The sequence below is a fragment of the Chiloscyllium plagiosum genome, chromosome 37 (genome assembly GCF_004010195.1).
Source record: "Chiloscyllium plagiosum isolate BGI_BamShark_2017 chromosome 37, ASM401019v2, whole genome shotgun sequence".
Classification (NCBI taxonomy): Eukaryota; Metazoa; Chordata; class Chondrichthyes; order Orectolobiformes; family Hemiscylliidae; genus Chiloscyllium; species Chiloscyllium plagiosum.
Genome location: NC_057746.1, coordinates 19,620,240 through 19,634,471, shown reverse-complemented (window position 1 = coordinate 19,634,471; position 14,232 = coordinate 19,620,240). Strand labels below are relative to the sequence as shown.

Genomic DNA, 14,232 nt, shown 5'->3' with positions numbered 1-14,232 from the left:
GGGGACAGGTGGGGACAGGTAGAGGGCACGACCCGGTTGGTCAATGGGAGGAATGAATCCAGTTGGTGGCTGGGAGCAGTGGAAGGGATGGGGGAGGGGGAAGGGGCTGGGGAGGGACAGTAGGTTATTTGAAACTGGAGAACACAACGTTGAGTCCTCCGGGCTGCAGGCTGCCCAGGCGGAAGATGAGGTGCTGTTCCTCCAATGTGCGCTGCGGTCCGACTTGGAAATGGAGGAGGCCGAGGACGGACGTGTCGGAAAGGGAGTGGGAAGGGGGGTTAAAATGGGCGGTGACTGGGAGGTCCAGTCGTCCCCTGTGGGCCCGGCTGAGATGTTCGGCAAAGCGTACCACCACCAAGTTAACGTTTGGCCTCCCCGACGCGCCGTGAGGGGTGGGGGGAGCACGCTACTGCAGGCTGAGTGGGGCTCTCCGTTCAGGAATCCAGCACCTCACCCCAGTCGTTCTCGCGGCCATTAAACCCAGGCAGAGACTCCTCTGCCCCAGTGGTGGGGGGGGAAGTTAACACAGCCAATTCACCCGAACCTGCACATCCCTGAACACTATGGGGTAATTTAGCATGGCCATACCGATAAGGCCCACCACCCTTCGGCCCGCAGTCCGTGTGGAGTTTGCACGTTCTCCCCGTGTCTGCCTGGGTTTGCTCTGGTTTCCTCCCACAGTCACAAAGACGTGCAGGTTAGGGTGGGTTGGCCCACGCTAAATTGTCCCCGAGTGTCCGGGGATGTGCAGGCTGGGGGTTGGGTGGTGTAGCAGTGGGATGCTTTTCAGAGGGTCAGTGTGGACTTGATGGGTTGAATGGCCTGCGGGGATTCAATGGTCACAGAAGAGCAAAAGAAAGAATATTAAAGAACTGTCTGAGGACAATAAACAAACAGATTGTTTTGTTTGAAAGCTTTCCAACAAAGTCAGATTTAAGGGGATGGTTTACTTTCATGAAACATTAATCCTGACTGACCTGTTTTGGGCCTCTTCAGAGTGGGCCACAGCCAGTGTCCTGGAAATGTGAACAGAAACTTTCACTGCCATTTCCTGGCCCAGTGTTGGGGATAAACCCGCTGGTATTCTGGCATAAACCCCTGAACGAAGATATTCACTGCCTTCAGTGGAGAACAAAATTGGATGGGGTGGGGTGTCAATGAGGCACCGATGGGAAGATGGAGCTCAAATCCCTTCACCAGGTTTATGAGCCATTCCGAACAACCACTGCTCCCCTTTCAGACATTTACCACAGAAACATATTTGGAAGGCAGCGTTATTGAATCGAAGGGGTTTCAGCATTTTGAGGTTATGAATTCTTTTGGTGCAATCCATACAGTGTGGAAGCAGCCTATCAAGTCCACACTGACGCCCAGTTTGTATGTAATAAATTGAAAGCTCATGGGGATTGGTAGAACAGAATCCCTCCAGTGTGGAAACAGGCCATTTGGCCCATCAAGTCCACACCAACTCTCCGTGAAGAGTAACCCACCCAGACCCATTCCCCTCCCCTATTACTCTACATTTACCTCTGACTAATGCGCATAACCTGCACATCCCTGGTCACTATGGGACAATTTAACACGGCCAATCCACCCTAACCTGCACATCCCTGAACAGGGGATGGGGTAATTTAGCATGGCCAATCCACCCTAACCTGCACATCCCTGAACAGGGGATGGGGTAATTTAGCACGGCCAATCCACCCTAACCTGCACATCCCTGAACACTACGGGGCAATTTGGCACGGCCAATCCACTCTAACCTGCATATCCCTGAACACTATGGGACAATTTAACACAGCCAATCCACCCTAACCTGCATATCCCTGAACACTATGGGACAATTTAACACAGCCAATTCACCCGAACCTGCACATCCCTGAACAGGGGATGGGGTCATTTAGCATGGCCAATCCACCCTAACCTGCATATCTTTGGACTGTGGGAGGAAACCCACACAGACACGGGGAGAGTGTGCAAACTCTATCCAGTCAGTTGCCCGAGGGTGGGATCGAACCCGGGTCCCTGGCGCCGTGAGGCAGCAGTGCTGACCACTGAGCCACCATGCCGCCCTGAACTTTTTACCTTTCCTTCACGAAAGGAAATCTGTTGTCCTTGCCTGGTCTGGCTTGACATGTGACTCCAAACGTAAACTGCGCTCTGAAATGGCTAAAGGGCACACAGGGCGTGGGTGGTGGATACTGGCCTGGTCAGTGACATCCCCCACGAGAATACTCTGACCAATAAAGGAAAGCATACCAAATGCCTTCTTCATTATCCTATCTACCTGCAACTCCACTTTCAAGGAGCTATGAACCTGCACTCCAAGGTCTCTTTGTTCAGCAACACTCCCTAGGACCCTACCATTAAGTGTATAAGTCCTGCTCTGATTTACTTTTCCAAAATACAGCACCTTGCATTTATCTAAATTCAATTCCACCTACCACGAGTACTCTCTGTCAAAGGTGCTGTATTCTCAGATGAGGTTAGGTTGATTTTTTTTCCTCTCGGACACATGCGATGTTTCACACGGCAACGTTTCCTGAGGTCACTCGAAATCGGAGCGGGAATAGCTCTTTCGACCTCTCAGTTCAGGAAGTTCGAGGCTGATCTGATAGTGGCCTTAATTCCACTTCCATGCCTGCCCAAAAAGCCCTCAAATCCCTTGCAGGTCAAAAGTCTATCTCCCTCGGCCTTTACTTCCTCTGTATTCAATTTGCGCAATCCCTTCAGAATCAGATCACCCTTTAATTCTGATTTTGGCAGAAAATCAATTAGCCCCGGTCTGCCTGGATAAGATAAATTCCCTCAATGTGGCCGCATTCCAGTAAACCCTTTCTTCTGATCCTCCCCAGTGCTCCTAAATCCATTTTTAAAAAATACAGTGGAGAGCTCAGTCCCGCTACTGTGTTCCAATCTCTGCAGTAGTTGAATGTAGTCTCTTGAGTCGTGAATTCCATTTCTCTCGAAGCGGTCCAAAGAGCTGTGTTCATGTTATTGTGAAGCGAAGCAGTCCTGATGTTTCTAATGTTTCGTGCATCGGTAGCCCCTGGATTTCTTAAATAAAATCCGAGAGAGAACTGCGGCTGCTAAAAATCAGAAACTAAAACAGAAATCGCTGGAAGTGCTCAGCAGGTCCAGTGGCAACTTAGGAGACAAATCAGAGTCAACCTTTTGGGTTGATTAACGTGGTAGCGGTTCTGAGGAAGGTCCTGAAATGTTCTGATTTCTCTCCACCGACGCTGCCAGACCCGCTGAGCTTTTCCAGCAATCGCTATTTCTGTTTGCCCCTGGATTTCCTGTTCCCTCACCTTTACCCAGACTCTCCTTCACTGTCGCTGGGCCAGAATCCTGGAACTCCCTCCCTCAGGGCATTGTGGGTCAACCCACAGAAGGTGGACTGGTTCAAGATGGCAGCTCACTCCCCATCTTCTCAAGGGAGTAACTCTAGGGACGGGCAATAAAGGCTGGGCCTAGCTGGCGATGCCCATATCCAATGAGTGAATTGGAGAGAGAGGAATGTGAAGCCACTGTATTCATCCTGCCAATACCCTCACGCTCAACTGATTAGCCAACTCCCTGGTCTTTCTGCAAGTTTAATCGTCTTTTCTCATGTCTCGTTGCAAACCTCCTCTGTGTCTATTAGGTCTCCTAATTTTGTTGGCATCCGCAAATCTAGTTATCGCACTTCCAATTCCCGAGTCTGAATCATTTGTAGAAAGGTCAACAGTCCCGGGGCCCTGTGGAACACAGGTTCAGGAGGAAGCCATTCAACAGCTCACGCCTTGGGAGTTGGTTAGCTCAGCTGGCTGAGCAACTGGCTGGCAGTACAGACCAGTGCCAACTGGGTGGGTTCAATTCCTGTGTCAACTGTGTTAAAAATCACACAACACCAGGTTACAGTCCAACAGGTTTATTTGGAAGCACTAGCTTTCGGAGCGACGCTCCTTCATCAGGTAGCTAGTGGAGCAGGATGATAAGACACAGAATTTATATCAAAAGATCACAACTTTTGCAACTGAAGCAACATATTGAAGAAATTTAGATTGCTGTCAAGTCTTTCATCTCTTAGAATGGGTTATCTCAGGAATGTGACTTGAAAAGTTCTGGGATTTACATATTAATGAATTGAAACCTGCAACCCGTTCTAAAAGATGAAAGACTTAACAGCAATCTAGGTTTGTTTAATATATTGCACCAGTTGCATGACACTGTGATTTTGTGCTAGACATTCTGTGTCATCCTGCTCCACTAGCTACCTGATGAAGGAGCAGTGCTCCGAAAGCTAGCACTTCCAAATAAACCTGTTGGACTATAACCTGGTGTTGTGTGTTACAACCCCAACTCCCCTCCCACTTATCTCTCAGCCCCGACCCACAAGCCTCATTCCTGTTGAAGGGCTTATGCCCAAAACGTCGATTCTCCTGCTCCTCGGATGCTGCCTGACCTGCTGTGCTTTTCCAGCGACACACTCTCGACGCTGATCTCTAACATCTGCAGCCCTCACTGTCTCCTAGATATGTTTACATTGTCCAGCCCAGCACTGGCTCCTCGTCATCAGGCGTTAGCTGAGGTTACCACAAAGGTCCTGCATTCTCATCCTCAACACTTGCCCTCAGGTTAAACTCACTGACAGTTGTGTGTGTGTGTCTCTCTCTCTCCCCCTCTATAATGAGAGACTATGCCAACTTTACTTTGGCCTGTTCCCCCACTGAATGGGATCACGGTCGATCTGTGGTCCAACTCCAAAGCCTCATGTTTGCTCCAGAGACCCTCAACGTCTTCGGCTCACAGACAAAACAAGAATCTACGAAACCCGAGACTTAAAATGGACAATTGACCCCCCCCACATCAACTGCCCCCTTTGCCAAAAGGAATTGTTAATACAACCGCCTGCACTGTGGCAACGCTCTCACTCCCGGGAGGTCAGGCTTCAATTTCAGGCGGTGTCCCTGAGCCCCCAGGCTGGCAGGAGTGCTTTATCTCGATCCACCCTGTCTGTTGCTCCTCATATTTTGTGGATTTTGGTCAACTCCCCCCGTTAAACGCAGCCAGTTCCAGAGAAGGCCTTTGTTCCCCACTGGTCCACGCGGCTACCTCAGACCACGGCCCTCTGTTTTGAAGTCAGCGGCCCGTGTTTGGTCTTAGGTGGGAGACAGGGTGGGGGCACACGTGGTGTGTCCGCCACTCGTGGTGTCCGTTCCTCTCCCTCCCCCCACCCCCTCCCCATCCCCACTCCCACTCCACCCCGGTGAAAGGGCAGGAAGTCACGAACCTTGGGGACGAACAGGACCACCAGGGTGATATAGACGGAGAAGACAACAGCGAGGGAAGCGAAGGCAAAGGCAGCGTCCTGTTGACTGCTAACTATCATGGTGACTGGGGCGGTGATCATACAGAGCACCTGCAACAAAGACAGAAAGGCAGAAGCTGCAGTCATCAGAGGATCCCTATTGTGTGAAAACAGGCCATTCAGCCCATCGATTTACACCCACGCCCCCGAACAACATCCCACCCAAGGCCCACCCCGAATACCCTATAACCCTGCATTTCCCATGGCTAACCCCACACAGCCTGCACATCCCTGGTCTCTATGGGAAAATTTAGCATGGCCAATCCACCCTAACCTGCACATCCCTGGTCACTATGGGACAATTTAGCACGGCCAATCCACCCTAACCTGCACATCCCTGGGCACTATGGGACAACTTAGCACGGCCAATCCACCCTAATCTGCATATCTTTGGACTGTGGGAGGAGACCAGAGCATCCGGAGAAAACCCATGCTGACAACAGGGAAAACATGCAGATTCCACACAGTCTCCCGAGGCTGGGATCGAACCCGGGTCCCTGACGCTGTGAAGCAGCAGCGCTAACCACTGAGCCAAGACAGCAAATATATCCACACTGTAGTGACATGGGAGGGGGTGTTTGAATGGGAAGGAAGAGCTGACATCTCTGAAAGCACCTTGTCCCGTCTCAGGGGCAAACCAATCGCAAGGGGAGGGTATGGCCTGGTGAATGCAGAAACTCAGCTGATGGTCTAGGGAGCAGGGTTCGAATCCTTTCACAGTAGATGGTGGAATTTGGATTCAATAAAGAATCTGGAATTAAGGGTCTAATGAAGACCATGAATCCATTGTTGAGGGGAGGGGAGGGGAGAGGATTGAGGAAACCCATCTGGTCAACTAATATGCTTCAGGGGAGGAATTTGCCATCCTTGCCTGGTCTGGCCTACACGTGACTCCAGACCCACACTGACATGTTTGACACTTAACTGTTACTAGGGATGGGTAATAAATGCTGGCTTGACCAGGTGACCCACAAACCCGTGAGCGAATGAAATAATTTCACAGTCAAGCAGTTCCTGGAGTATTGTTACGGAGTCTAATCAGAGTTGTAATGCAGTGGACTGATGTTTTGCACAGAAAGAGCCCACAAGCATTCACTGTGATCGTGGCCTGGTCACCGATACTTCGAACTGATGCAGTTTGCCATGCACACGGGGTGGGGCAGAGATTCCCTCCAGCTGCTTGATCTCGAAATGGCAGCTGTGGGATCTTTTACATGGGAGATCTTTCATGTACGGTCTGTGCCAACTCATGGTGTCCTTGAAGTGGCTGTGGGGGTGTAGAGACTGCCAGACATCTCCCTCTGGAGTGTGCCTTTGTAAAGGGAGCCTGGAGGGAGATGCAGTGGTTTGTGTCGAGGTTTTTCCCGAGCAGCTCCGTGACTCCGTGACTCCCTGGGACACACACCGAGACAAACATCGACTGCGCCTGGAGGACCGTCACCTCGGTCAAAGACGCTCTTTGGTCTGCCCGAAACTTGTCGGTCTTCCAGAGCAACGGGTTGACCCTGACCGAGTGTGGTGGACTGGCCCATTCCAAGGTCCAGGACTGCGTGTTGAGGGATGTGCTGAAGCTTGGGGCAGCTGCCGCCAAGGGGCAGTGGGGAAAAACCACCATCTGGGGTACAGGCAAATGGAGGCCCATTCAGGTATCGGACTCTCGCCGTGTCTCAATTATATGTAAATATATAAACCTGTACAAGTAAGGAACACGTTGGTTTTTTGGGATAGAGTCAAACCCAATGTTTGCTCTTTTCTTCATTAGCTACTGTACAGAACCAAACTGATTCAGTGACGATGTAGGATATAAAGATATTTTTACGAATAAAATAGATTCTTATTTAGTTAAATCCTTTTACATCTACCTGAGGGGTTTAATGCCTCATCTGAAGAGGGGCAGGACCTTTGAAGGTGCTGCAGAGGGTAGCACCAGCCTGGAGTTGCTGCTCAAGGCTGTGGGAAGGGTCCAGTTCTGGAACACTGTGAGCCCTCAGCCATGTCAGCTTGGATCAGAATAATAAAGGTTACCTTGGCGTCCGGGGGCCTTCTAATGGAGGCAGGAGCTGGCCAAAGAGGATGCCAGGAAATCCTTCAGATATCAATGAACTGCTGCTCCAATGTATGAGGGACTCGGGAGTGAAGATGAGGAGGTGCCAGGCAGTGCTGGTGTCGCAGGGACACAAACTGCGGACAGGCTCAAACCTCATGGCTCCAGGCAGAGGCCAGAAGTAGGCCATACCAAGGAAGTTAAAGCAAGGTTAAGGGTTCCCGCCTGTGGGACAGGAGTAGTGTGCCCTACCACCCCCCCCCGGACTGGGAAGTCTGGGTTCAGATCCCACCTTTTCAGATTAGATTAGATTCCCTACATTGTGGAAACAGGCCCTTTGGCCCAACAAGTCCACATTGACCCGCCGAAGAATAACCCACCCAGACCCATTCCCCTACATCACCCCTGACTAATGCACCAAACACTACAGGGCAATTTAGCATGGCCAAGCCACCCTGACCTGCACATCTTTGGACTGTGGGAGGAAACCGGAGCACCCGGAGGAAGCCCGCCCAGACACGGGGAGAGTGTGCAAACTCCACACAGACAGTCGCCCGAGGCTGGGATCGAACCCGGGTCCCTGGTGCTGTGAGGCAGCAGCGCTAACCACTGAGCCACCGTGTTGCTCCAGAGGTCCGAATGAGTTGATTAAGAAGAATAGGTTCCTGAGCAAAAAGGGTTCCATTCAAAATCAGGACTGGTCTGTCGTTTATGTACAATCAGGGAGAGACAGGGGCTAATGGGGCAGCCCTTTCAAAGGGCTGACAGAGGCACAGTGGGCAGAATGTCCCTCCTTCTGTGCTGTACGATTCTGCCAGACATGGCTGATATGTAGCTTCCTTGAGACGGCAGAAAATGAGGATGGATCGGGATGCTGCCTGGTCTCACCTTGCCAGCCGTGTTAAACTTCACTCCCCCCCCCCCCCGCAGCATTGCAGGCACGGATTCACGGAGTATATCTGTCCGGGAACATTTCAGTGCCGGCTCCTTCCACCGTGTATGGGGTAGGAGCACAGGCCACTAAGTGTCATAGCACCTCACCCTCGTCTTTTACATTAGATCCCCTACAGTGTGGAAACAGGCCATTCAGCCCAACAAGTCCACACCGACCCTTCAGAGTCTAACCCTCTCAGACCCATTTCCCGACATTTATCCCTGACTAATGCACCTTACACTATGGGATGATTTAGCATGGCCAATTTTCCCTCACCTGCACATCTTTGGGTGTGTGGGAGGAAACCCCACATGGACACAGGGCGAAGGTGCAAATTCCGCATAGCTGCCCGAGGCTGGAATCGAACCCTGGCGCTGTGAGGCAGCAGCGCTAACCACTGAGCCACTGTGCAGCCCCAATGGCGAGTGGCCTGGAGGGGGATTTGCAGGTGATGGTGGTGTTCCCATGTATGTGCTATCCTTATCCCTCAGGGCAGCAGAGGCCACGGGACTAGAACCTACTGTCGAGGGTCTTGGTGAGTCACTGCAGTGCACCTTGTAGGTGATGAACACTCTTTCCATCATGCAGTGTCAGTAGATGGAGTGAATCTTTCAAATTCATTCAAGCGTGGGGATGGTGAGGCCTGCATTTGTTTGCCCACCCCTGTCACCAACCTGCTGTGCTGCTCCTTCTTGTAGATTTTACTGCGAGTCAGTGGGGCTCAGCACTGGAGGGATGGAGGAACATTGAGTTACAAGCAGTAGTGGCGGGAGATCACAGCAGGATTCCTGTGTCTGTGGGCCCAGATTACTGACAACACAGGATGGCACTGACATGACAAGACTGGGCGGTCAAATTACACTTTGGAAGGTACAGGCAGAAGGTCATTTAAGCCCCTCCAACATGCTGTGCCATTCAAGAAGATCATGGCCAATCGGAGGGTAGCCTCAATTCGACGTCCCTGACATCCCCTGTCAACCCTCGCTACAGCGGCCTCTGCTCGAAATACATTCAAATCGCCTGCAAAGGTTCACCACCTTCTGAGAGAGCTCTCATTCAGCGAAGGCAGATCTCCAGCTCACGGTGTGGCCTTTCACCTTGACCAGGAGGTGACCAACATGAGATTGTGGGTTGGGTTTTTGGAGCGAGAAAGTCACCCAGAGGTGAAGGCCTGGCGTACTTCAGCAGGGACATTATCCCGGTCCCAGCGTTGGAGGACCCATCTTCCCAAAGGGAATGTTTGCTACCACCCTCCCGGCCTGGAACAATCAGAAACAGTTATCTATGGTCATGGACGGGCATCTGTGATGTACAATGATGCACTAATTTGGATGGTTTATATACAGAGGAACAGATACCTCGGAGTGAGTTACAGGCTGGAATCTAATCGAGGGGTTCAGATGGTTTATATACAGAATAATGAATACCTGGGAGTGAGTTACAGACTGGAATCTAATCGAGGGGTTCAGATGGTTTATATACAGAATAATGGATACCTGGGAATGAGTTACAGACTGGAATCTAATCGAGGGGTTCAGATGGTTTATATACAGAATAATGGATACCTGAGGGTGAGTTACAGACTAGAATCTAATCGAGGGGTTCAGATGGTTTATATACAGAATAATGGATACCTGGGAGTGAGTTACAGACCGGAATCTAATCGAGAGGTCCAGATGGTTTATATATAGAATAATGGATACCTGGCAGTGAGTTACAGACTGGAAACTAATCGAGGGGTTCAGATGGTTTATACATAGAATAATGGATACCTGGGAGTAAGTTACAGACTGGAATCAAATCGAGGGGTTCAGATGGTTTATATACAGAATAATGGATACCTGGGAGTGAGTTACAGACTGGAATCTAATCGAGATGTTCAGATTACTTATATATAGAGTAATGGATGCCTGTGAGTGAGGTACAGACTGGAATCTAATCGAGGGGTTCAGATGGTTTATACATAGAGGAATGGATACCTGGGAGTGAGTTACAGACTGGAGTCGAATCGAGGGGTTCAGATGGTTTATATACTCAGGAATGGGCATCTGGGAGTGAGGTACAGACTGGAATCTAATCGAGATGTTCAGATGGTTTATATATAGAATAATGGATACCTGGGAGTGAGTTACAGACTGGAGTTGAATCGAAGGGTTCAGATGGTTTATATATAGAATAATGGATACCTGGCAGTGAGTTACAGACTGGAATCTAATCGAGAAGTTCAGATAATTTATATATAGAATAATGGATACCTGGGAGTGAGTTACAGACTGGAATCTAATTGAGGGGTTCAGATGGTTTATATATAGAATAATGGATACCAGAGAATGAGGTACAGAGTGGAATCTAATCGAGAGGTTCAGTTGGTTTAGATACAGAATAATGGATACCTGGGAGTGAGTTACAGACTGGAATCTAATCGAGAGGTTCAGATTACTTATATATAGAGTAATGGATACCTCTGAGTGAGGTACAGACTGGAATCTAATCGAGGGGTTCAGATGGTTTATACATAGAATAATGGATACCTGGGAGTGAGTTACAGACTGGAATCTAATCGAGGGGTTCAGATGGTTTATATACAGAATAATGGATACCTGGGAGTGAGGTACAGACTGGAATCTAATCGAGGGGTTCAGATGGTTTATATACAGAATAATGGATACCCGGGAGTGAGTTACAGACTGGAATCTAATCGAGGGGTTCAGATGGTTAATATATAGAATAATGGATACCTGAGAGTGAGTTACCGACTGGAGTCTAATCGAGAGGTTCAGATGGTTTATATATCGAATAATGGATACCAGAGAATGAGGTACAGAGTGGAATCTAATCGAGGGGTTCAGTTGGTTTATATACAGAATAATGGATACCTGGGAGTGAGTTACAGAGTGGAAACTAATCGAGGGGTTCAGTTGGTTTATATACAGAATAATGGATACCTGGGAGTGAGTTACAGAGTGGTAACTAATCGAGGAGTTCAGTTGGTTTATATACAGAATAATGGATACCTGAGAGTGAGTTACTGGCTGGAATGCAATCAAGGGGGTTCAGATGGTTTATATATAGAATAATGGATACCTGGGAGTGAGTTCCAGACTGGAATCTAATCGAGGGGTTCAGATGGTTTATATATAGAATAATGGATACCTGGGATTAAGTTAAAGACTGGAATCTAATCGAGGGGTTCAGATGGTTTATATATCGAATAATGGATACCTGGGAGTGAGTTACAGACTGGAATCTAATCGAGGGGTTCAGATGGTTTATATACAGAATAATGGATACCTGGGAGTGAGTTACAGAGTGGAAACTATTCGAGGGGTTCAGATGGTTTATACATAGAATAATAGATACCTGGGAGTAAGTTACAGACTGGAATCTAATCGAGGGGTTCAGGTGGTTTATATACAGAATAATGGATACCTGGGAGTGAGTTACAGACTGGAATCTAATCGAGAGGTTCAGATTGCTTATATATAGAATAATGGATACCTGGGAGTGAGTTACAGACTGGAATCTAATCGAGAGGTTCAGATTGCTTATATATAGAATAATGGATGCCTGTGAGTGAGGTACAGAGTGGAATCTAATCGATGGGTTCATGTAGTTTATATATCATTAGCGATGCTGACATTTAAATCTTTAGCGCAGGCTTGTGTTCTGAATTGTGGGGGTAGGGAGTTGATAGCTGGGGGATCGGAGTGGGGAGGTGGAAGGTTAGGGTTGTTAGGCCGGAGGAGATACAGGAGGAGTGGGGTGGTGAGGTTTCGCACCGAGCCTCTGGGCACAGGTCAGATCAGAAGGATTTCCAGGCACTGCTTACAGCGACGTTGTAAATGGCCATCCCCACTGCTCGGTGGTCGTTGATCTTCTCCGTGGAAACGCTCTTCGTTTCGTAGGCCAGGAATATCCCGAGGAGAAGCAACAGGCCCTTGTATCCATAGACAATCCCTGTTCGGGAAGGCGGGGGGGGGGGGGAGGAGAGAAATAAAATAGAGATAAAGACATGGGCTGGGCTGGTCAAACAAAAAGATCTGTTTTACACGCTGAGAGAGAGCTCAGCTATTGGGCATCAGTTTCTTGTCAGTGAGAGTGACACGGACACCGCGCCTCAGGGAGGAGCAACTACTTTGCCCTGTCCCCCTCAAATGGCAGTCATGCAATCGTCGACTAAGCACAGCAATCGGTCTTAATCAATCAGCCCACAAAGGTTTCAGACGAGGGCTGGGAGAAGCTCAGAGTGGTGCTGGGATTCGTGGGGGGCGGCCCGGTGGCTCAGCGGTTAGCACTGCAGCGCCGGGGACCCGGGTTCGATTCTCGCTTCGGGTGACTGTCTGCGTGGAGTTTGCACGTTCTCCCAGCATCTGCGCGGGGGGTTTCCTCCGGGTGCTCGAGCTTCCCCCCATAGTCCGAAGATGTGCAGGTCAGGCGGGCGGACTGACCGTAGTCAATTGTCCCATCGTGTTCAAGGACGTGTAGGTTAGACGTGTTAGTCAGGGGAAGTGTAGAGTAATAAGGTGGGGGAATGGGCCTGGGTGGGATAATCTTCAGAGTGGTCGGTTCAAATCCCGCCCTCCTTATTTGGCCCCTTTTGCGGCAGAGCGGTAGTACCCCCCCCCCGAGACTGAGGAAACCTGTGTTCAAATCCCATCAGCTCCAGAGCTGTATAACCAACATCTCTGATCTGGAAAATAGGTTGAATAGAAAAGTAGAGGCTGAGAGGGGGCCTCTTGTGGTGCAGTGGTAGTTTTCCTACCTCTGAGGCAGGAGGCTGAGGGTCAGGTCTCACCCATTCTAGAGGCGCACCATCATGTATTAACAATAAGAACACAGCCTGTTCACCTTCACTGCTCTTTTACTGCCCCCCCGGTGTGCGGCGCTTGGCAATTGCTACCGGCTAGCCGTTTAATGATCGAATTTGGGGGTGGGTGTATGAACAAAAGAGCAGTGATGCTGTGGTAGTGTCCCTGCCTTTGAGTCAGGCGGCCCGACCTCCAGCCCTAACTGCTCCATGGGTGTGCCCTAACACCTCTGACCGAGATGATTCAGAAATGTCTATAACAGATAAAGCAGGGTTTGCAGCGCCCAACAGGCATTTAGAGAGAGAGAGCGAGAGAGAGAAGGGTCTGACACTATTTTGATTTACTTCCCTGCCCTTCTTTTTGATTATTGTTACATTAACGCCGCACCCTCTCGCTCCCCCCGGCCCCCGCATGCGGCAGTGCCTGGGGTCGGTTGCTTGTTTTAACCGACTGATCGGGCAGATTGGTGATGGGTTTTGTTTTCCCTTCACAAACTGGTTTCTTCCCCAGCGGAAGAGTTGGCTATCGGAACGGGAAAGCATCCAGAAGGGAAACCGACGTTAGTTTACAACGAAACCCTTCAGGAGCCTGTGAAAGGCCTTTCGCTGAGTAATTCGACACACCGAGGCCAGGTAACCCGGCGCAGTCGTGAGATCGCGCTGACCACTGCTCTGAGCTAGCCCCACGAGGGACGTCCGCCCTGTTCTTGCAAAGTGCCAGAGAGCCCAAGTCAGCACTCCCAGCTGGGTTTCTGACTCAGTGAAAGGGTGCAAGGAGACGCGAGGTGGGGGTAACATACCGAGCCACGTGTTCATCTTGTTGGAACTGCAGTGCTCCAGTTGCGGCAGGATCAGGACACCCTGGTCCCCTGCTGGGGCCTCCTTAGAGAACTCCTGGGGAACAGAGCAGAACGGAAAGGTCACAGGCCATCACTCTCTCTCTCTTCTCTCCCCCCTCTCTCTGTCTCACTCACTTTCTCTCTCTCTCTCTCCCACCCCTCTCTCTCCCCCTCTCTTTCTCCCACTCTCTTTCTCCCTCTTACTCTCTCTCTCTCTCCCCCCTCTCCCTCTCTCTCTTTCTCTCCCCCTCCCCC

At 50.1% G+C, this 14,232-nt stretch overlaps 1 protein-coding gene across 1 annotated transcript in view; it reads right to left on the bottom strand.

Moving 5' to 3' along the window:
* Nucleotides 1-3,596: 3,596 nt before the first annotated feature.
* gabbr1b (gamma-aminobutyric acid (GABA) B receptor, 1b) overlaps nt 3,597-14,232 on the bottom strand; it is a 63,201-nt gene continuing 52,565 nt past the window's right edge. Inside the window, exons 12-15 of the mRNA XM_043677871.1 lie at nt 13,939-14,032; nt 12,161-12,288; nt 5,243-5,404; nt 3,597-3,740 (exon numbers count right to left, since the gene is read on the bottom strand). Coding sequence (XP_043533806.1) covers nt 3,597-3,740; nt 5,243-5,404; nt 12,161-12,288; nt 13,939-14,032 — 528 coding nt within the window. The remainder of the gene's footprint in view (nt 3,741-5,242; nt 5,405-12,160; nt 12,289-13,938; nt 14,033-14,232) is intronic.